This window comes from Chenopodium album, chromosome 27 (genome assembly GCF_948465745.1).
Source record: "Chenopodium album chromosome 27, dcCheAlbu1.1, whole genome shotgun sequence".
NCBI classification, from domain to species: domain Eukaryota; kingdom Viridiplantae; phylum Streptophyta; class Magnoliopsida; order Caryophyllales; family Amaranthaceae; genus Chenopodium; species Chenopodium album.
The window spans coordinates 18,011,131-18,036,093 of record NC_137860.1 but is presented as its reverse complement, the minus strand read 5'-3'; the positions used below and the strand labels follow the sequence as shown (position 1 = coordinate 18,036,093).

Below are 24,963 nucleotides of genomic sequence, written 5' to 3'. Positions count from 1 at the left end.
AACTCACTTGACATAAAACCCGAACCCCTACACACAAAACCGAAGGAAGGAATTGGGAAAAGGATAAGAATAAAATAAGATGAAAATAAATAAAGGACGCAATAAAATAAAACCAAGACAAATAAAATAAAATAAATAAAATAGGAATAAATAAAATAAAATAGGAGAATAGACTAAAACTAATAAAATAAAGAAAATAAACTAAAACACACCAAAATTACCAAAATACACTAGAAACTTTATTAAAGAGAAAACAAGAGAATAAAAGGAAAAATAAGGGAAAATAAACACGAAAATGACTCTAATACTACTCCCTAGGAGTGACATAAATGTCACTTATCATGTTTGTGGCACATCACAGAGAAATTTGGGACCAAACTAGGCAAGTGTCCAGGGTATCACGATTTCAAGGATGAGTTGAAAAGTATTATTTACAATAGTCTATTTTTAGAGGAGTTTGAACTGAGGTGGAAGGAGTTTATTGTCAAATATAAACTGGAGAGCAACCCTTGGCTAGCTGGTTTGTATTCAGAGAGAGAAATGTGGATTCCAGCCGCGATGAAACATTTATTTTGGGCTGGAATGAGGACGACCCAGAGGTCTGAAAGCATTCACAATTTTTTTGATGAATTTTTTGATAAAAGCACAGGACTCTGTGATTTTGCGGAGAAGTATATTGTTACAATGGAACAACGTATCCAATCAGAAAGGTTGGCAGATGCTAATTCGGCTGTTTACCTTCGTGGATTAGTTACTGATTTTAGGATTGAGGAGATCTTCAGGAATTTATACACAGAAGCAAAGTTTATGGAGGTGCAAAGGGAGTGTAAACGGATGATGTATTGCAACGGTAGCAGCAAGAGAGAGATATCACATGGTTACTTTGAACACTTGATAGTTGACAGAGTTTATGTGTGGAGTGAATTTGATAATAAGGAAAAACCGATTGGCAAGTTCCGTACTTATCGTGTCCTATTTTTTAGTGAAAACAAAAGTGTTGAATGTGAATGCAAGTTATTTGAATGTAGTGGGATTTTATGTAGACATTGCATCAAGGTGTTAGAAATGCAACAAATTTTTGATGTGCCTAGTTTGTATATATTGGATAGGTGGAGGAAAGATATTTTTCGAAAGCATACTAGGGTGAAAGTTGCGTTTCATGATCCAACAAAAACCGCTGACTTGGTTTGCTATGACAAGATGATGGTTGTCTTTGAACCTATTTCCAATCTAGCAAGTGACAATGATGAAACAATGATGATGGTTATTGAGGGTCTCAAAGGAGATGAAAGTGAAGGAGAAAACTACTCCCGCCCTTCCTATGAGTAGTGTTGGGGAGACCGGGTTTACATCCACTCCTCCTAGTGTGACGAGGAGGGCTTTAACATTTGAAACTCCGGCATCAGTTGGTAAGAGTGGGGTTCAAGGTGTTGTTGTTCCTGGTGGACCGATTCAGCAACTTGGATGTCAAGATACTGTTGGGTCAATCAAGGATCCTCCTAGCAAAAGGGGTGCAGGTACCATTCGGTGTACTAGATTTATGACAACATTTGAGGAGGTGACAAGGCAGAAGGAGTTGCGCAAGAAAAAATATGAAGAAAAAAAGGCTCGTGAAGAAAGGGCAAACAAAAGGGCCATTGACAAACAAAAGAGCGATGAGTGTCTGATTGTTACTTCAATTGAAAATAGCTGTATACAGGTACACTTTAGTAGTTAACAATTCTACAATTAACTTCTCATTGCTGTTAGTTATGTCAATTACAATATTTTGATGTACACTTTTTTTTACCATGTTAGTGAAGACACTGTTGGGAATGAATCCTACTTAAGGATGGGTGAAATGCATATGGTAAGCTACCTCTTTATAAGTTGTTGGGATTGTTACATATAAGTTTTTCTTAGGCTTTCCTTTAACTGTTGCAGGCTTCTCTGCAACAACATGTAGCTGCAGACATGTTGGTTGTACATGAAGAGTTTGTCGAAAGAAATTATTTAAATAACGAGGACATCATGTCTGTAGAAGACGAGTTCATACAGAGAAATGGTGTGCAGTGGGGCTGAACTTAGAAAACCACAAACAGCCTAGTATTGTGTATATTATCTGTAGTTGTCCCCATTGGAATGTTAATGGAATGGTATTTGTAGTAAGTGTAGAGTTTTTAGTTGTGTTGAATTTTAATTGTGAATTAACAATACTGTATTAATTGCATCAGATCATTGTAGTGCAGGGTCCAGGGTAATTGCAAGGGACAATTTTAAGGATCACTATTGCAAATTTTCATTATGATTAAGGTCATTGTAGTGTAGGTTCCAAAGTCATTGCAACTGACAATTTATTCGATAACTGTTGCAAATTTTCATTATGATTATGACAATATATCTTAAAATTAAGATAATTTTTTAAAACATTATGACAATATGTTTTAAAGGAAATTCTTGGATTGATTTGTTAATTTCAAAGTAAAGGAGAGAATATGGACCAACAATTACTATATACTGGTCATCCCTACCCACAATGCAAATGGACATCAAGATCAACATAATCTAAACCTTAAATGGATCTAATTACCTAAATTAACATTTTAAAATTAAATATTTTGAGCAATATTGTGTCACTGTTACATAGTGACAATTACTACTAATTCAACATCCTTATAATTCAGTACATTCTTATGATAGGATACTGTTATGATGACATTTACACTTTCATAATTTATTCGAGTTTTACAATTTAGGGTTTAAGCTAACACAGGGTTTAGGGGTTTGGGGTATTGTGTTGTGTTTCGGGCTAATACGAATTTCAAGGGGATAGATATTGTTATTATGACAAATACACTGTCATAATTCAATTGAGTTTTACAATTTAGGGTTTATGGTTAATAGACGGGTTAGAGGGCTATATATGTATTGTCATTTATTTTTGTATTGATGTCGTATTTTTATTTTTTAATGTCAGACATAACCATCAAGGACATAAAGTATTATTGGCAATCATTTATCCCACTATCATTATTGGCAATTATTATCAAAGGACTTAATTTGAGTTTGAATTACATTGTTAATAGTTTGAAACTATGTTTAGATTATTAGATTATTTTGATCTTAAACTATACTTGAATAAGTATTGATTTATTATAAGGGATTCAATAAAGATTCATAATTGGGATAAATGAAAACTAGGATTTTCCTCCAAATTTAGGATTAACATTGGACTATGCTTTCAATGTTAGGATTGTTGGGATTGTTAGGATTATTTAGCATTGTTAATTGACATTTTGAATCATTTCTTTTAAAAAGGGATCTAAAAAGGATTTATATTTCAGTATATCTTAGATTATGAACAACAATTAGAATCTAGGATAAACCAAATTTTAGGATTGATTTGTCAACAATGACAAAGTGAAGGGGAGAATATGGACCAACAATTACTACCCACAATCCAGATGGATTATATTGGCACAAGCTAATCTAGATCAACATAATCTAAACCTTTATGGTGTGTTTGGATAGAAAGAAATGGAAGGAAAAGAAGGGGAGGGAAATGGAGAGATGTGATATCTTTCATTTAGATAACAAATGAGGAAGGAAGGGAATTGGAGGGGAGAGAAATGGAGGGATTAAATTGTAGGAAAATGATCCCTCCAACAATGGAGAGATTTGGAAGGAAAACTCACCATTCTTCTCTCCCCTCCCTTTCCCTCCCCTCCTCTTCTCCTCCCTCCCCTTCTTTTCCTTCCTCTAATGTTATCCAAACACACTGTTAATGGACCTAATTTCCAAAATTTAATTTTTTAAATTACAGATGTGAGTATATATATCTAGGCAATATATATCTTGGATTCAATGTATTAGTGTACCTTAACCATATATTCACATTAGTCTACATAATGGCAATGACTACAAATCCAATGCCATTATTGTCCAGTTGAACCTATAAGGTCAAGGATACTGTTATGTTGCCATATACACTGTCATATATAAACTTAGTTCTACAATTTAGGGATTAGGGTTAATAGAGGGTTTAGTTCTATAATTTTCATACTTTCATTAATTATCATACTTTCATTATTGGGCAAGTATTATCATTTTGTATCTATGATACTTCCATTATTGGCAATTATTATCAACGTTATAATTTTAGTATCAATTACATACTTACTTGGTAGTTTGTAACTATGTTTTGTATGAAGATCTTAAAACTATGGTTAATAATATTGAATTATAAGGGATCCGATAAGAATTCATAATTTGGATTCAATTATGAATACATAATTCTGTAAGAGTTACAATTAGATTTAAGGGTCTCTTCTTTAAACGATTATTAATTTACCTTAAGTTAAGTTCAATTCAGGTCCAATCAGCTTTTAACTATGAATTAGATTCCAAAACAATTAGAATTTGATTTAACTTAACCCAATTCTACTGAAATATTTTGATTGATAAGCATTACATTAGGAAAAACACAATAAAATCCATAAAATGTAGAGTATAGCCTTTTTCCTAAGTAAAAGTAGTTATTTACTTCATTTGCAACAAAGGAATATATCTCACAATTAATATCCTTGTTGCAAAGCACCATTTATAGAGGAAGTATAAGTTATTTTCATAAGTGATTTAGTTGTTGTCAGTTCTTAATGACGTACTGTCATTGGATTTATCGGATTTATCTACTGTGGGTACATTTACTTGGTTCATTTTGTGGCTGAGTGATTGTTATTGGTCAATTTTGGATCAATCGGATTGATGACATGGACGCGAATTAGGAATTGAGGACCTCAAATTCGAATGAGGTATGGGATTGATGACGTGGGCAACTGTTTATGTGATTTGTCTTACAAGTTTGTTGAGTTTTAGGTGATTCAAGTCAGTTTTAATAATTGAAGTTAAATAATGGGTTTTGACTTAGTTAAATAATTCAAGTTACAAAATAAATGGGTTTGCGACATAGAATTTGAATTTACATAAATGGGTCTTCTCATTGGTTGTGGTTGTTATGTCAGATATTAGTAATGTACTTGTCATTTTGTGAACAACATTGTGGGATATTAGTTAGGATTGTTTACCTCCTCCAATTCAACAATCCTAACTATTCAACAACCCCAATTGTTACCTAATTTTTGATATTACAGATCAATGCAATTTGGTTAATTTTAGCTCCACATCTGCACTTCCTAAAATGGTAAGGGAATGTTACTTCCTAGAATAGTAATACAATGTCACTTCCTAAAATAGTAAGGGAATATAATTAATACACCGATAATTGTCCAAAATATTAGTTCCGTGTCACAAAATAGTACTCTATGTATTCTCCTTGAACTACAAATATGCTCATACTAAGAGCATGTGAAGGATCAATGTTGCAGCAACAAAATAATACTCCATCAACTACAAATGTGAAAGCATACTAGTGTTCCCATCATCCCTACAACTATAGGCAGAAGTCCTTAATCAACTCTTGCACATATGGCCTAGCTTCGTTGAATTCTGACATCACATCTTCACACAACAGCCATGCTCTCTCATGTGCCATATCCCTAACCTGGTTATACTATTAAGAATCAGAGCTAGTATTTGGTATCTAAATCAATAAGAAATTAGTACATCATATGCTTACCTCTGGCATTTCGGCCAAAAAGGTTTGCGCATTTCTCTTAATAGCCATCAACATATGTATTCCACATCTATGGCTGCATGCATATAAATTATAATTTACAAGATAGTTAGTACACAATTAAGAAGAACCATGAACTGAGAATAACAATCGAGCCAACCCGAACTTACATATCTTGCTGTCGTGGCATTGGTAGAACGCGTCGTGGCCAATTGGTGAAGGTGTACGCTCTCCAGTCGTCGAACAAATAGAAGAATGATTGATCCATTGCCATGGCCTCAAATCGCATATGAATTAGGTTCAGTATATTTTATTCATCACAAATTACATCAACTATAGCTAAGAGCATGCACACCGGCTTACTAGTTTGAAAATCACATGTTTGTTCTTCTCTAAAGTTGTTACTGTATCTAATGAATCCATAACCACTATCTCTTCCCTATTTAGAGAAAAAGCAACACAATACCAGTGGTCGGCCTGCATGACAGGGACAAAAATCTGGTAGATAAAAAATAAATTATGAATTTGTGGGAAAAAAAACCCTATCCAATAATCATGTCATGTAACTTATGAAGGGGAAGAGAGTTTCTTAATTTACCGCATGTATTCTTTTCCAAGGAGTGCCCCTGATTTTCTTTGTGTAAGCCATACCTATCCTCTTCAGGCCAACCTCCGTTCCACCGTTTTGGACAAGTATCTGCATAACATGTTAGTGGCAATTACGGACATATACTAACTATGAAGTGATGTAAACTGTTTTAATAAAATGTTCCCTTACCGAAAAGCAAGGGTCAATCATGAATCTCCGACTTTGATTACCAAACTGTTTCTTCCAGACCTTTTCATACAGGTTTGAACACATCCTCACATACTGCATCCAAATTCATGTGTGTTAAAACAATATATGTAGGATTAAATTAAGATTGACACGTATAAAGATGAAAACTAATCGATGCTAACTGTATCATACACCATGCCATTCTGATGGATAATTTTCCCGGCATAAACCATCGAAACAGTATCCATTCCGCATTTCATGAATATGTGTTGAGAGCTGTTAAAAAACATATAACCAAAATATAAGCAAAGTCCAAGATATGCAAAGGTTTATAAACTATTGATATATGAATTAATTTAACTTGTGTAAACACTTACTCATCATGTGTGAACCTTGGTGAAGCTACCGTGTTGGTCATCATGAAGTGATAAAGTGGATCCAAGTACCTCCTTATACATTTCGGCCGCCATGTTCTGACGTAAGAGGCTTCCAACAAAGCTGGAGCCAACTGCCTACGCTTTCTGCTTCTCTCATTTTTCTTTTTGAGAACCATCTGTTGAGCTTTAGTGAGCTTGTCAAGTGGCGTGACAAGTTCCTCTTCAGATGAGTAGCCTATGTAGTCTCCGACTACTCTAGGTTGCTGAATAGCAACCTGAGCAGTTGTCGCCACCCCTACGTCACCAGTGGCTTGACCAGTTGAGGCCCCAATTACATCACCAACGGAGGCCACTCCTCCTTGATCAGTGGAGGCCAATCCTTCTTGACAAGTGGAAGCCACAGCTACTTCACCCGTACATGCCACCCCGACCTGACTAGTACATGTCCTCTGCAAGAAATAGACAACGATATCAGTTGTTTGACATTTAAGATCACTAAGAATGTCCGTAAAACATTCACAAACAACCAAAAAAATGTCCATAAAGACAGTATATATTAAAAAAATACCATCACTGATGGACTTTGACTATCACCAGGCTGCTTGCTACTCTCCAATGGTTCAACGACTAGATGTTTACCATCCAAGGCAGACTTCGCCCCAGAGAAAACGGATGGACTTTCATCTACCTGTTTGAGGAAATTCTCAACGTCCTCAATAGTGAAGGAATGCTTCAGTTCAAAAGGCACTCCCACCGGGTTGTTGAGCACATACTTTCTCAACCCACTTGGCCCTTCACTATCACAAGGTGTGTAGTTTATTGCAGCCAATATCCCAGATCCTACTTGTTCATCATCACCAATGTCATTCGGATCCAGATCTTCAATATTCACCTGACATTGCAATGTAAATATACATATGTAAATAGCATTATACTTATATTGTCCCTAAATGAGATTATACTGTTCCTATATGATATTATTCTGTCATAATAGTCACATCAATAAACTCAATTATATTGTCAGAATAGTCAAATCAATAACATATACTGTCAGATATGTCACATCAAACATGAATGTCAAAAGCGTGAATATGTGAGAGATCTCACAAATATTTTCAGAAGAGTCAAATCAAATAAATAGTACATCAATGCACATCAAACATGATTGTGAAAAGCATGAATATGTCAGAGAACTCACAAATATTGTCAGAAAAATCATATCAAATTAATGTCTTATTCAAATTCTCTAATTGATGAAAACACCAATATTTCATTTCATAACAAAGAAAATGTTTAAGTGTCTCAAGTATAAGTATTTATATCCAACTTGTTCTCAAAATGAAAAAATCCATAAAAGGTATACCAAAATATTGTGTCAAAAAATTCTCCCAAATATTACTATCAAAAAATTATCTGATAATGGCCAACTAATTCTGTAACAACATTGTTACAACTACAAATTTTACTTTGTAAGCCACAAAATTATCTCATATGCACCCATCTGCAATTATATTGCACCTCAGTGAAGGGTAATGAGAGAGTTAACCTGCTGAGGGTCACCATGCACATGCACAGGGTTCCCTTTGTCAGGTATACACTCATGAGTTGCCTCCATCCCATGATTGCCAGGCAGTCGCTCATCCCCACTTCCAATTTCTGACATGTTGCCGTCACGTGCATCATGAAATTACTCTAGATCACTATCGGTGTGAACATGTGTGTCATCAAGATTACGGTCATGGAGGAGAGGGCCATGCACCTCTGGTGCAACACTTGGTTGTACCTCTAGTTCAACCCCTGGTTGTACTAGTGGTTCAACCCTTGGTTGTACCTCTGGTTCAACCCTTGATCCTACCTCTGGTTGGACCTGCACCGGTTCTACCATCGGTTCTACAACTGGCTGGCAGGACCGGTGGGACAACTTCAGGTCCTTGACAGGGTAAAGTCATATCCCCTAATCAAAAGAATTACCTAAGTCCTCTAACTAAAGTAGATAGGGAAGTAGGCTCGAATCCACAGGGAAACAAGTCTTTCTACTCCTAATTAATTATTATAATCTAAATTATCAGGGTAACCAATGTTGTTGTTGTTTAAAGGAATTATACTACGAAGAATTTGGGTAGGGAGAAATAAAAGTAGGGGAAAATCAATGAATAAAGGACCTAGGGTATAGGTTCACCAATAAATAATACTCTAGCGTAAAACATATAAATCAATCATCAATGTATCAATTAATCAGATCATAAAGGGCTTTCGCTATGTATTACAATCACAGAGTTAATTTACCGGTATTAAATCTCATCTCTCGAATGTCGACTTAACCATTTATAAATTAAACTGCCTATTGAAACTAGGCCTTAATATTAATTCTCATCTCTCGAATCTCGAATCAATATTGCGTAACTCATACAATCAAACCAGCGCTAATCTAATTGCATAGTATTAAATCAATCAATAGGAAATTAATCTAGCATTGACAATCAATAATAATAAATTACCCCTTCATATTATCTATGGATCCCTATAAACCCTAGAAATAAAACTACTCACGCATAATTAAATATAAACTAAACAAAACAATTAAAGTAGACATGATGAAAGCAATAATAAAACCGCAATAACAATAAAAGCAATTAGAATGAAAATAATAACAATGAAAAGCTAAGAATAACGAATTAAATAAAAGTTGGCAAAATAAAGCAAGGCAAATTTATAAAGTTAACTCAAAATCTCACAAAAGCTGCAAAAGTAGTATAAGAAAATTAAAACTAAGAACCTCCGTAAAAACTATAACAATGCTCAAAACTAAAGAATAAAAGGAAAGTAAATAAAAACTAAAACATAAGAAATCTGAGCAAAAGTTTTGTAAAGAAAAATAAAGTCAACTAATAGAAACATCAACTAAGAAAAGCTGCGGAAAGAATTCTAAACTCCAATCAGAAAAATAAAAGCTGCCCCCTTGTTTCCCCCAATTCACGGGTTTTATAAACCACCAAAATATGAAGACCGAAAGTCGGTGGATCGATGGAAACAAGCTCGCCCGATTTGGCTTACACCGCCCGATCGGGCCCGGCCAGTTCACACGCCCCAACAATACTTATGGGGTGCTTGTATCTTCGTTTGGGCCAACAAACTGGGCCAATAATTTTAAGTGTTATTTTATGATTTGTGGCCTCATTACTTAGTCCGAAAATAATAATAGCTTTGTAAATCTTGAACCTCCTCATGTATCAAGCCCTTAATCATCGAACTAAATTTCTGTAACTCGATCCTGGGCTTTAAATATACGGTCATAAATATGATCCGACTCCAATATCTTCGTAGTGGTTCAATAAGCTCGGGAATTATCATAAAACTGCATATTCCTACAAAATAATACCAACTCTACAAAAACACTTGAAAACGCATATTAGTAATAAAAATAGCTCCGTAGAGCCCAAATAAGCATAAATATGACCGTGGGATGGGGAATAAAATATATATAAAATAGACTCATCAGTCCTGGTGTCCTATCATCATCATCATCATGAGGTACCACATCATCCTCAAAATCAGCAGCATCATTATCTACCTCGATGGCGGCCTCTGCAAAAAAGAAATCATCACTTTCAATTAAATAACAACATTCTAACAAAGCAAAAATATACTTGATATTTAGGATGCAAAAAAGAAATCATCACTTTCAATTAAATAACAACATTCTAACAAAGCAAAAATATACTTGATATTTAGGATTGACCCGCTCCTGTCAAATTTTACCTTTTTTCTTCTTTGGCTTTCCTCTCTTGTGTGTCCTCCTGCGTCTCACATTTGTACATAGCTTGTCCAACTCGACCTCGGTGTCCTCAAACTCAGACTCAGAGTCAGAAGAAGAGTCAGACACCTCTTCATTCCTTCTCCTTTTCCAATGCCTTCTAGTCGGGAGAGTGTCCATATCTCGCTTTGGATGGTTAAGTATACCGTATGACACCTCATCCGCAGTAAAGCACTACAGTACATGACAAAATGTTAGTATAATACACATCGTAAGATTAAAAAAAAGTTATGTACTTACCGTATGACACCTCTTTGCTTACACCCTTCAGAAACCATCAATCACCCTTTATTACTCATTTAATGTGTTTCCCTCGATACAAGCACGCTCTAAGGGAAAATTATGTACTTGATGATTATGATATTGCTTGTCATTAAGTATCACATAAGATAGTCTTGAACTTTCTTATGGATTATCTCATTCTCTGGGTTCATGTACTACTTGTTGGTTGGAAAAAATAAGTAAGCTCATACTTTCCCTCACTTTTGCTTTGCTTGGGTTTCATGCATGGAAAATTGATGAAGGTAGCTACTGTCTTAAATCAATAAAAACTTCAACATGGCTAGCCTTTGTCAAGTATACTTCAAAGTTCTATATCCCTTACACACCTGGGAAGGGCAAATTAATATGGTTGTAAGCAAAGAGGGTTGATGGACAGCCAAAGAGGGAAGAGAGGACATGTCAGTCCTTTATATTTTTTTTGGAGGGGGGTAATTATGTTAAGATGTTCCACAGTCAAAACACCACAGTCAAGTAGCACTACTAGGTCTTTTAGGTATCAAGTCCAATAGTCCAATCCATTTCATCCTTGAACAATAACCAAAACACCCCCAAAGAATATCACAAAAGAAAGTAACTCCCAAAGCAACACTGCAAAGTTCCCAAATACATCTGATAAATCTCAGTCTCTTCAAATGATATTTTCATAACAATTTTGGAACATGCAGGTACTATAAACTTGGAATATAAATGTGGCGATAGAAAGTATAAAAACTATAGGCCAACTACAGAAAGAGACAATGCTAGGTTAGATTGAGATATAGGTTACTTGCATTAAAGGTTTCCAAAAATAATGGAGTGAGAATAGCAAGAAAAATGCTGAGCGAATAATGCCGGGTCAAAACAAATAATTACATCATTATAATTTGCATATTTGCATCCAATATCACCAACTCTCTTTAAAGCTATAGCTCCAGAAGTCAAACCTTCTACAAAACTACAAAAAGAATACTACTTTATAGGTATAAGATAGCCATGAAAACTGTAATCCAGACATAAACATCCATAATACCATAATAGAATTTTTTTCCATAGAAATAAGTTTCAAATGCTTCTTTCTTAAATGTGCTTAGCATATACTTGGGGGACATTTGCATCAAATAAGCAACTATAATGAAACAAGGAATTTATAAAAATAATCAAGTTATCAACCCAGTTCCACAATATAATAAGAATTATTATATTGCTTGCAGATTCATAACAAATATATGTACACTTCAGCAAGATAACTATAAGCAAGGCTGAAAACTATTGACAACAAAAGTAGTTTGTGAACAAAGCTTAATAGGTAGCTTGACAGACAAGATTACTTACCTCGAGTTTGCCATAATCACGACTTGGCAACCGGTCTTCCTTTTCCGCTTTCTTCAGCTCATCGGTGGTCCACACTTTAATGCGTGGGAACACATCCCATTGTACTGGAACCCTTTGGAGTCGATCCAAGTACAAGATCTGCAGTGCATTTGTAAAACATGCATCAAAATCACCATGTATAATTGTCTAAAAATGATATGTCTAATTTGAGTTGATTAATTTATGGGTTAAAAAAAAAATTTACAAAGCTTAAACATACCGCCAAAAAATATGTACATCAACCAAGACAAGGAGCCCACCCTTTTGCGTAGAACCTCTTACTGAAACCACGTAGAGCGTGGACCAACTCATCCAACACTATAGAACACCAGTCATAGTTCTTCGTTTTCAGAGTAGCTACGGCTACTGGGTGCATATGCTTCTTGCTCACTCTATGACAGGATGTTGCATAGAGAATGTTAAGCAACAACACCACAAAAAGCTCCTTGAACTCTTCCACATCATCATCTACTAAAGGGGCTTCAACTGCTTTAAGTAGAGTTGACCTATAAATTCCAGAAGTGCCTTGCCCCAAAGCTGTGCCGTACTTGTCATACAAATAGGCTTCTAAAGCCTTATCAACACATTTCCTTGGCAGAGTCTTTTTCCCCATCAGAAGGCCAAGAACCCACCGCACTTAAACTGGGTTCAACCAAATTTCTTTTCCATCGACGGTCACCAAAGTTTGATTCTTGACATCTATTCTGGTGGCAATCCAATATGACAAGTGTCGAGGGAGAGTTTTCCCAGCACAATACAACAGCTTCCCAAACCCCATCTTAGTCACAATGCGCCTCTTCTTATGGTCAAAGGTAGCAAAAACCCTCCCTAAAGTCTCCATAGCACAATTCACATTCGACATAGCCTTCAAAATGGAAAAACACGACAAAATCAGCAACTTAAACGATTAAAAAGAGAAACAAGACATAAATTTACTATTTGAAGAGAGCATCTAAGCATATAATGTCAACAAAGTTTATGTATACCTAGGAAACTAGGATGCATGTATCATGACTATTATATTTTTATTTAATTACTACTAATTATAACTAGGAAACTAGGATGCATGTATCATGACTATCTTAACTGCACTTTCTAATTCTAACTGTAAAAAAACACGTGAAAAGTATTTTCTTCTCCACTAAATCAGTTGCCACAACAAAAGCTCAGACAATCAAGAGAGAATTTTCATTCTGACATGGGGAGTTCTGAAGAGCAGGAACTCCACATCACAGGTTTTGCCAATTTTTCTCAGTTAATTACTCCAAGTAGATCTAAATATTATTGCACAAGCATAATCTTCAGATTAAAGAATGCATTCAACAAATGGTATGTGCTCCGAAAATCAAAATATTGTATCTGTATATCAGTTTGTGTGTGTGTGATATGATACAGATTACTACAAATTAAAAAAAAAACAAGAAAAAAAAGGATCACTACTCAGAACCTTCTAAAAAGGAAATTAAACTTTAATACAGTAAATTAACTTTAATTCACCTTCTTGTGCTCGTAAAAGGTTGCTATTACTTTGCCGGCCTCTTTTATTTGTCCTCCAACACTTTTTGAATTATCCTATTAGAATAAACAAAAGTTTAAGAAAGAGTTAGCGTCCATCAGAATATATGCCTATAAAAAAAACCTACCAACTAAAACTACCACTCACCACATACTCAGAAGGATCAAGTGCCTTTGTACCAAGATAGGATTTCTTGGATTTCTTTCCAGCTATCCGACGATTGGAATTCAGGCTTGCTTCCTACACATATCAACCATGTAATGTTGCATTGTATAATGTTGCATTATAAAGTACAACAAGCAATATTAAAGTACAAATTATCCATACACTTTCATCGTCATTGTCGGCCACTATTCCCTTTAACTTTTGCTTCTCCAACCCTTTTTCCTTTTCCTTCGCCTTCTACTTTAACTCCTTTTCTTTTGCCTTTGCCTTTGCCTTTTCCTTTTCCTTTTGGCGAAGGGCAACAAATTCAGTCATCATGCTTTCTGAATCTGCACTCCAACTAGATACCGATTCTGAACCTGAATTGGGAGTGAAGTCAGCATCAGATTCTGATGTCGAAGGTTCCTTGTCTTGCGTAGAAGGTTCTGGTGGCTTTTTTGATTTTCTACTACCTGCATGCATAATCATAGCACAATAACATAAGTACAAGCTACAATTTAGGAACCTAAGACTTGTACACACTATGATCTGGAAACACACATAACCTAGACAAGAAGGTCAGGCATGACACAAACTCATAAACTTTGCTTCCCTCCCTAAGTAAATCCAAAATAAGAGGCAAAAAGCACTAAGTGTGGAGAGAACCAAAGAATTTATCAACAAATATCAATATCTTATCTTTATTCTATTGAGGAGGTGTGGAGAGAACCAAAGAATTTATAAAAAGTTTAGAAAATTTGAAGGAGCATGAAAATTAGGTTGCTTAATTGCTTTGCACTTGTTTATAAAATGTCAAAAGATCTTTCTTTTTCATAAATCTGTCAAGAAACTTAAAATTAGCAAAGATAATGGCCAACAATGATCATATCAAACAAAAGAAGAAGTCTTAAAATTGAAAATTCTATAGGCTGAAAAGATTTTATCATGTCAAATTTAGCTCCCAAAATAGAATATCAACATTAAATCAATCATAGTTTTCCTATCAAAAACTCATTTAGTATATATGATCTTTGTAATAGAAACTTTCAGCCAACAGTATAAGATTAACTCTACTTACCACTAAAAGTGTGACTGCCATAAAATATACCCTAACTTGATGCGGTGAAGAGTCGAGACTAAGAAAATAGCAATAAGCTAGAGGTTTGTTTCCGCTTTTGGACTAACAAAATAGCAATAGTACATTGTCTTACCTTTTCCAGGAACAACACTATGGTTTGTACAAAGGATCCTACCCAAACCTCCAACTCAGAAGTACTTAATGGGCGGCCCATCAAGGAATATTTCATATTACACCTTATTTGCCACACCAAGTGTAGTTTTTAGGTTACAAACAACAGTAAGGCGAAGGCAAGATAAAAGCATTTTCAAAAGAAATTTTTACAAATATCGCTGGATGATATGTACAAGAATACATATATGCAGATGTGTTTAAAGGACCCACAATGAACCTGGAGATTGTGTTTTAGAAAAGAAAATACTCCTGCAATAGTATAATCTTACAGGTATACTTCCTACTTAATATTCAACAAGCAGAAAATATAAGACAACTGTTAATCCTACAAAAAAGATATACATGAAATATGACTTTATTCTCCTTATTCTCACTAAATCATTGATAAAGTAACTAAAACAATTAAATTCCACAAAAACCCACTTGACAAACAAGCAATCAAATTTCACAAATGTGCTAGCCCCTCTTTTAAATTAATTGTTGCATTAAAAAATGAAACTAATATGAATCTTGTGATAAGCTCAAGAATATTTGTGCTCTTTGTGGCTTTATTATTTTTGCTTCAATCTTATTCTTGCTGCAGTAATTGCCTAACTATTGACATGCACACATTCAGACAAACAAGATGAATAATTGAAGGCAGCCATAAGATGAATAATTGAGGGCAGCCGTAACAACAAAGCTCAAACCACCCCCGGCACCCTGAAAAACAGAGCAAATACACACCCATGCACCACCCATCACCTTCCCAAAATGCAAGCAGCCAAAATTCGAGAGTATAACTTCAGAGTATAATTCAACTAATTCAGAGTATAATTCAACTAATTAAAACTAAAATTAGACTAAACCCTTAACCCCCAAAAACCCTAAACCCCAAAATCCCTAAATCAATCCGCATAACTTCAACAAAATTCAAAATTTATCAACCCTAATCTACAAATTCGCAAGTCAAAAAACACAAAGAACATTCACTCTACAGTAAACCCTAGAAATAAACACCAAAATTCGCCTGCCCAATTTCTGAATTGAAAGTGAAGAACTAACCTTCACGCCGCTTCATTATAGAAAGAGTTATCCACTTTGTCCGGAGAATCGAATTCAAGAGGGGCTTAGCTTAGAGAAGAGCGAGTTAGCGAAGGAAGAAGACCAAGAAGAACACACAGTTGGAGGGAAGCCGCGAAAATGGAAAACCAAAGGGGAATGAGTAACGTTAAACGAGAGTAAAGGTTTTTATATGCGTATAGTTATACGTATATTGTATTTGCATGTTGTATCTTATACCATCATTAAGTGTGAAATGTCAGTGATACCCTTGTGCTGGTCCAGCACTTTGCTGGGCTGAGCCAAGCTCAGGACTTAGGAGGGTCCATTATTTGGAGATAAACCGAAATCCAATCCAATTCAAACCGAATTATCTATTCGGCTTAGTAAATTAAAAATTCTTGAATAAACCTGGTCTACAATAAAGTTATTGTAGACTAAGTTTGTCAAGTGCTTGCTTACTACCTGCTTCATACTGTACAATTTATTACAATCAAGAATTTATTTCTTTTTTCTCTCTTTCCTCTAAAAGATCAGACACATCACATTTTCTCTCTATTCCAAGGCCTCACACTTTCTCTCTCTTCTCTTCTTCCATTTTTCTCTCTTCAAAATTGCTTGGCGAGAACTCGAGGTGGTGCAACATTTCAACGAAAAAGAGGTCTTCATTCTTCAGCTACAAAACCACTTTCTGGTATCGTCGTTGCTCATTGTTATACGTTCTTTGATTTTTGCATTTTTGAGCGTTTAATTGTTGTTTTTGAGCGATTAATTGTTGTTTTTTTAGCGATTCATTGTTTTTGTTTTTGAGCGATTAATTTTGAGCGATTTTTTGTTCTTCGTTGTTTAATTTTTGTTCATTGTTGTTGTTTAATTTCGTTGATTTATTGTTTTTGAGTTTAATTTTTTTTGTTCGATGATGATTTGTGTTTTTTTAGGTTTTCTTTGTTGTTTTTTGTGTGTTATTTTGATCTAATTTGTTGAAATTGAAGCAGATTTGGTTTAGGTTTTAGTCTGCATGTGTATGAATTGTGCGCAATTAGTTCAATTTCATGGTTTTGCTTGGCCTATTTCAGCTTTGATGGCGTGATTAACAATTCACCAATTTTTAAGTCTTTACTCTGAAATTTAGGCTACAATTTGGGTGTTATAGTAGTTGTTATAGTTGTCAATACATACACCATCATCTTCTATTGAAATAGAATGTGATTTATCAATGATCTTTGCTCTATATTCTATAAATTATCATCAATTTTGATTAATTATTTGATTTTGTGAATTTTTAGTATATTGTAATATATTGAACTATAGATGAGGATGAAATTATATTACTCTCTGAATCTTAATGAGCACATACTCCATCCACTGCTAGGTACCTAAAGGAGTTATGTCTTCAATAAGTGCAATTACTAGTATATCAAAGGATCACAGTTATAGAGATAATAAGTTCATACTATAAGGTTGCCAATGTCCATTGCTAAATATGACAATTGGTCTTTGGGCTTGTTAAATGGTCCAAAGCCTTATAGAATGGATCCTACAAGGTCACACACTAGAGTATTGGGTTAAACAAGTTAGAGGCCCATTATTGGGCCTCATGAGTATATGACACACCTTATTGGTTGGGCTTGGATTGTAAGTAGAGTCTAATTAGGATTTGCACATGGATTTATTTCTAGATATGATTTATAAATATAAACCATGCCTAGGGTTGCATGACACAACAATTTACACATTGTGAATTGTCAGACAAGCAACCAAGAAATCCCAAACCCTAATTCTCTCTCTCTCTCATTCGGCCCTCTCTCTCCTCCCCTTATCCATGCGTTCCTCCTCCCTTGGTGGTGCGTGTGGTGGTGCGTGGGTGGTGTTGTGGTGTGCTCGTGACTCTAATCTCCGTTGAAGGTTGATTGAAGCGTTCGGTCACGACTAACTAGCATTAGTGGAAGTTTAATCCGTGCTCGTGGACTTAGTAGAGGAATCACACGTGGGGTTCTTTGTCTCCCTTATTCTTGCTCGATCACTAGTGGAATCACGCTTCAAAGGTATAATTCTTACTTCTTTATGTGTTATGCATGAGATCCTTGTTTTGGTGCTATATGAATATGATTCATGTTAATTCCGCAATTAGTACCTATAATCTCCTACAGTGGTACAGTCAGCCTCTTGCAAATACATAAATTGAGTAATAATTCTTTGATAATCCACAATTTTAATTCAATTAGGAGGGAGGATAATTTATTATGGGTTAATTGTTATTTTAAATGCGATTTAACAATATAGAATCATTAAACGTGTTTAATTTTCTCCATATTAGCCTTGAATTGATCTGAATTTTTTCCCTAACAGCTTCGAAAATTTCGAACCCCAAGAACCCTAATTTTCGAAAAATTCAAAAATTTTAAACTCTAATTTGTGAATTTGTGTTTAATTTTTGATTTATTTCGATGGTAATATGTTTAAAGAATTTAATCTATTTGATAACATGTTAAAATTATGAATTTTCATGATCAAATTATTTAATTTAAGTGTTAAATTAAATTGGGGATTAATTTCATCAAGAACCCTAATTTCAAAATTGAATATGATTTAGTTTTGGAATTAATTGGACCACATAAATTTTAATTTAATTTTACAAAGTCTGTTTTGTTTTATTTAAATTAAAATAAAATAATAATAATAATAATAATAATAATAATAATAATAATAATTTCAGCAGCAGCAACCGCGGCTGGGTGGCGCTGCCACGGCGGCTGCCGCTGCTGGTGGTCCGGAGGGAGGGGCAGCAGCACGGGTCGGAACAGTAGCAATAGCAACACCGTGCACCTGCAGCGCGGCATTGCAGCTGCTGCTGCCCTGCGCCGCTGCACAGCAGTGTACACCTTGCGGTGTACGGCGAAGCCGGCCACACCACGGTGGCTGGCGACAACTTTTTTTTAAAAAAAAAAAATTTATTATTACTTTATTTTGGATAAAATCAGATTTTTAAATTTTAAAGGAAAAATTGTTCCCATTATTCTGAACTTTGCCTCGTCCGCCGAAATTAATCCCAACTTTCGTTTATTATCTATTGCACCCAACTTTAGGGGGTATTAATTTTTGTTGCACCCAAATGACTTGCAACCGGTAAATCAGGTAAACATTCGTGAATTAATTTCTTTTGCACACGTGTCAATATGTAATTGGATGAAAAATAAATAAAGAAATTAAACAAAATTAAAAAAAAACCCCAACAGCCATCCCCTTCCACCAGACCACCACCGCCACCTCCCTTACACTCAGCCACAACCACTAGAGAACCCAGCCACCTTACCAACACCACAAGAAGCGCAGCGCATCCCTGGCCCACCTCGACGCCGGATACACCCCCTCTGTGGCCCTCATCGACGCCAATTCGCCACCTTCTTAGCAACAACACACCACCATTAAGAACATCAACCACCACCGTCACCTCTCATCTCTGATCTTCATCAACCTCAATTAATCACCTTCAACCCACAACCCACCTGCTGCACTCGCCCATCACCACCACCGAACCGCACACAATCACACACCACCTCCGCCAATTCGCCCAGTAACACCACCAAACCACACACACTCACACACCACCTTTTCCAACTTGCCCGTCACCACCTCTGCCAACTCACCCAACACACACTCATACCCCCGAATCACCAATTTGGCGCACAAGCAGCAACAATTAGCAATTTATGCTCCAATTCAAATTAAAGGGGTTGAAATTCGGTGGAGAAGGAGGTGAAAACGGCGGGGGATGGGGAAGATAAGGTGGGTTATCGGGGCGGGGGAGTGATGGGCGCCGTTTTCCGGCAGCGGGGGAGGGGATTTCAGGGGTGGGGGCGAATTTCCGGCGAGGCGGGGGTGGTGGTGGAATGTTTACGGGATAGGGATGGGGGGCTGGGTTGGGTTTGTTTTTTTTTTATTTTTGTTTTTTTTTAAATTTTTTTTGGACCTATCACGTGTTGACACGTGTCTAGGTAACCTGTGATATCAGGTTAGATGACCTGTAGGGTGCAATAGAAATTAATACCCCCTAAAGTTGGGTGCAATAGATAATAAACGAAAGTTGGGATTAATTTCGGCGGATGAGGCAAAGTTCAGATTAATGGGAGCAATTTTTCCAATTTTAAAAGGATAGTTTTAATTTTGAAAAGATAATTAATGAGATTAAAGTTGTTAATTTTGTTAAGTTTGGATAATTATGGAGCAAAAGATTCTATTTGGATAATGATTGATTAAATAATGTGATTATCCCATAATTATTTATGGATAATAATTGATTAAAAATATGTGATTGGTTAGTAATTAGGATATAATTTCCTAAATCAGTTAGGATAATCATGGAAAATAAATATGATTTGTGTTCCATAATTAAAATAAGATTTGATTCTTTCTCATACCTAACTTAAAATATATGATATTTTAAGATTGGTCATGAATAATATATGATATTATCTAATTACAGTAATTAATTAAAATATGAGATATTTAGGAGCCATGTTTCCTTTATTGGGAACATTCGATGTTGTAGTTTAGGAAAGCATGATGAGTGATTTATTATATGGCACTTTATAATATATGATATTTTTTATTTTATATATAGACTAGCTAGTATGGCCCATAGATTTTAAATATGATCTGCGCATCGTGATGTATTTTTGTAATCTAAATATGGTCTGCGTACCGTTAAGTATTTTTGTAATTTTTTTTTTTTTTACTTAAGTAGTAGATAGAATACAGTAGTATTACAGGTTGCAGTTGATCCAAAAGCCAATGAAGTGAAGGCACAAAGGAGCAAGATGGATGAGATCCATGAAGGTTCAAGTGGGAGCATTTTTTGCTTTATTAGTTTTCTTAGGATTAAGGGGCCATACTATGTCATGTTTTATTTATGCATTAGTAGATTATGCATGTTTAGGTTTATTTATGTTGTTTGATAATGCGCTAGAGTTCACTAAATAATTACAACATAATAAATCTAGATCCCAGTAATATTGATGCAGCTTTTCCAATTAATTAAAAACCCGACAAAACCTTCGATCGTTTATGATAGGTCGACCCTCAGCAGAGTGTCATAATATATCTTGGGGAAGTGGGGGTAGGACCCATTCTACAATTTTAATTGGTTATATTCAACAAGGTTACCTAAAGCGTTTAGAGCTTTGAAGCTAAGGGTAATAATTAAACATGTGATGGTTAATTATTCAACCAAGAATTACAAGAGTTGTAATCAGTAAAGAGTTTACTCACCTTGAAAATGTAATGGTTGATGGCAGGGCCTCAGTCCGGTTAATTATTGCGCAAATAAAGGATCTTGGAATCATTTTATTCAATGGGGATCATTTAAAATTGAATAAAATGCTTTAAAGCTACCAATAAATTTTGAAATTGCTTATGGTACTTTAAATTTATTAAACATAATTATTGAATTTTGCCTTGTTTTGTTTTTGTTTGTAGATGAATAACTTATATGACAACACAGATTTACTAATGAAACAATTTAAGGCTATATCTCATAAACTACAGGGAACGGGAGGACGAATTGAGAAATGTTCTCACAAGCCACAAGCTTGAAGCTTGTCTATATGTACCCACTAGGAACAAGTGTGCTCTAGGTCAAGATCCTGAAAGGCATGCGAAATTAGTTTCGGATGCACAGAGAGTCATGAACCTAATACTGGAATCTATACCAAACTGTTGGTATAATAGATTCAATCGGTTTGAGGTGACCAACTTGTATCAATGTCTTCGTGCTATCTGTACAGGTGGCATGGGGGCATTGGGTAGTGGAGGTGTCAACGGTCCTAATGTAAGAGAGATCGTTAACTCGATCCCTCAGATTTACTATTCTTGGGCTGACAGTTTAAGGTAGAGACTTACAAGATTCATGGTAAGATAATGCCAAAGAAACTCTTACCTGGTCAGTCAGTGAGGAACCATGTCAATGAATTGATTGATTTAATCAATCAAATGGATATCCTTTGGAAATCGATCAATGATGACTCCGCGCATGATATTATCTTGTTCTCGCTCCATGATGGTTTTGATATAGTAAGACTTTCTCAATCATGAGGGATCATCAGCAAATTTGATCAACATCTTACTAACCATGCTGAAGAGTTCCTGATAAGGAGAGAACGCCAATGCTTCTTTTGTGGTGGATGGCAAGTCCATACACTAGGGTGTCCCCATTACACACCAGTGAAAACAGAAGGTAAGGAGTTACTTGATGTTTTTACTGTAGAGATTAATCTTACTTCATCTTCCACTTGGGTATTCGATACCGGTTGTGGTGCTCATATTGTTAATAACGTGCAGGGCTTGAAATGAAGTAGGAAGCTAGATCTAGGGGAAATAACACTTCGAATAGGAAATGGAGCAAAAGTTGCTGCACTTGCTATTGGAAGTTACCATTTGAGACTTCCTTCTAGACTTATTTTAGTACTTAATAACTGTTATTACGTACCTAGCATTACTAAAAACATTATTTCAGTTCCAGTTTTAGATACTGAAGGTTTTTCATTTGAAATAAGAGACAAGCGTTGTTTTATTTCGAAAGAAAATATGTTATATGCTAATGCTAAGTTAATCAATGGCTTGTATGTCTTAGAATATGCAACTCATGTCTATAACATAGATCATAAAAAGCAGAAAACAGATGGTTCAAACCCAACTTACCTATGGCATTGTAGGCTTGGTCATATTAACCAAAAGCGCGTCCAGAAATTACATAAGGATGGACTTCTCTCTTCTTTTGATTATGAATCATTTGAAAATTGTGAGTCATGCTTGCTTGGAAAAATGACTAGGTCACCCTTTACAGGTATAGGTGAAAGAGCTAATAACCTTTTGGGACTCATACATACAGATGTGTGTGGACCAATGAGTTCAAAAGCTAGGGGTGGGTTTAATTACTTCATTACTTTCACTGATGATTTAAGTATATTTGGTTACATTTACTTAATGAAGAACAAGTCGGAAGCCTTTGAAAAGTTCAAAGAATTCCAGAATGAAGTACAAAATTAACTTGGGAAAACAATTAAGGCATTGCGATCTGATCGTGGTGGCGAATATTTGACCCAAGAGTTTGATGAAAATCTGATTAATTGTGGAATACTTTCACAATTAACCGCTCCAGGGACACCTCAGTTAAATGGTGTGTCAAAAAGGAGAAATAGGACTCTACTAGATATGGTTCGGTCCATGATGAGCTTTACTGATCTTCACATATCATTTTGGGGATATGCATTAGAAGTAGTTGCCAGAGTACTAAACAGAAGCCCGTCCAAAGCAGTTGAGAAGACACCATATGAGTTATGGAATGGAAGTGTTCCAAATTTATCTTATCTCAAGATTTGGGGATGTGAAGCCTATGTAAAACGTTTACAAGGCGATAAACTACACCCTAAATCAGACAAATGTTTCTTCGTGGGTTATCCTAAAGAAACAAGAGGGTATTACTTCTACAATCGCGAAGATAACAAAGTGTTTGTTGCTCGCGATGGTGTCTTTCTAGAAAAGGAATTCCTCTCTAGAAAGCCAAGTGGGAGTAAAGTGGTTCTCGAAGAAATTCGAGACGAGCAACAAATGGATGTGGATAACACCACGTCAGAGGCGAGGGCGCATGAGACGATTAATCATTCGTCGGAGCAAGCTAATTCCACTAGCGAGACTCCTATCGTCCCACTTGAATCTAATTCATGCGAAAATCTTCAAACAGTTGGAGAGAAAATTTCTACTGTTGCTCCTACCCTACGTAGGTCTATCAGAATCAGAAACAAACAATTTGTTGAGGTTCTATTAACTGAGGATTCTGAAATTTTCCTATTGGAAAATGAAGAACCCACAACCTACAAGCAACCTTTAGCGAGCCCCAACTCAAATAAATGGCTTGAGGCCATGAAATCCGAAATGGAATCGATGTTTAAAAATAAAGTGTGGACCCTAGTAGAATTGACTAATGGGATAAAACCCATTGGTTGCAAATGGGTCTACAAGATTAAAACAGACAAGGATGGAAATGCCTACATCTATAAAGCACGACTGGTTGCAAAAGGGTATAGACATATTCATGGTATTGACTATAATGAGACCTTTTCCCCGGTAGCAATGCTTAAGTCCATTCGAATTCTTTTAGCGATTGCCGCATTTTTTGATTACGAAATTTGGCAGATGGATGTCAAAACCGCCTTCTTGAATTGATGAAGGAAGTGTACAGGTCTTGAAGGATGATTGGATTAAGTCAAGAGATTTATACTGATAAGGTTCTTGATAGGTTTTCCATGAAAGACTCTAAGAGAGGATTTCTCCCCATGTCTCATGGCATCACTCTCACTAAATCTCAGTGCGCTAAAACGCCAGAGGAGATGAGACTCATAAGTGATAAACCTTATGCTTCGGCAATAGGATCAATCATGTATGCCATGATATGGACAAGGCCGGATGTTGCATATGCTCTAAGTATGTGTAGCAGGTTTTAGGCAAATGCAGGTAAAGCACGCTGGACAACTGCCAAGAACATCCTTAAGTACTTGAGAAGGACTAAAGAGATGTTCTAGTGTATGGTGGCGAAAAAGAGTTAGTTATCACAAGTTATACGGATGCGAGTTTCCAAACAGACATAGATGACTATAGATCTCAATCTGGGTACATTTTCTGTCTGAATGGAGGAGCAGTGAGCTGGAAAAGTTCGAAGTAAAGCACTGTCGCAGACTCTACGACAGATTAAGAGTATATGGCTGCTGTTGAAGCAGCTAAAGAAGCAGTTTGGATAAAGAAGT

The 24,963-nt window shown here is 35.7% G+C and overlaps 1 protein-coding gene and 1 long non-coding RNA gene across 3 annotated transcripts; both read right to left on the bottom strand.

Annotated features, from left to right (window-relative positions):
* Nucleotides 1-5,220: 5,220 nt before the first annotated feature.
* LOC145621126 (uncharacterized) lies at nt 5,221-8,722 on the bottom strand. Of its 2 annotated transcripts, XM_081675857.1 has the most exons (9): nt 7,335-8,720; nt 6,767-7,215; nt 6,572-6,665; nt 6,390-6,482; nt 6,210-6,308; nt 5,975-6,109; nt 5,782-5,888; nt 5,615-5,687; nt 5,221-5,539 (listed from the first exon to the last, which is right to left on the bottom strand). In XM_081675857.1, the coding sequence occupies exons 1-9, from the start codon at nt 7,335-7,337 to the stop codon at nt 5,429-5,431; spliced, it is 1,164 nt and encodes a 387-aa protein (XP_081531983.1). In that variant the 5' UTR covers nt 7,338-8,720; the 3' UTR covers nt 5,221-5,428. The 2 variants fall into 2 exon arrangements, with proteins under 2 accessions (XP_081531983.1, XP_081531984.1); XM_081675858.1 differs by lacking the exon at nt 5,975-6,109 and having other exon boundaries at nt 7,335-8,722.
* Nucleotides 8,723-9,617: 895 nt separating this feature from the next.
* Nucleotides 9,618-14,318, bottom strand: LOC145621489 (uncharacterized). The gene is made up of 7 exons (XR_014108428.1): nt 14,056-14,318; nt 13,876-13,968; nt 13,710-13,784; nt 12,433-13,077; nt 12,174-12,311; nt 10,526-10,754; nt 9,618-10,351 (listed from the first exon to the last, which is right to left on the bottom strand). It is a non-coding gene; the product is annotated as an uncharacterized LOC145621489 (long non-coding RNA).
* Between the last annotated feature and the right edge of the window lie 10,645 nt (nt 14,319-24,963).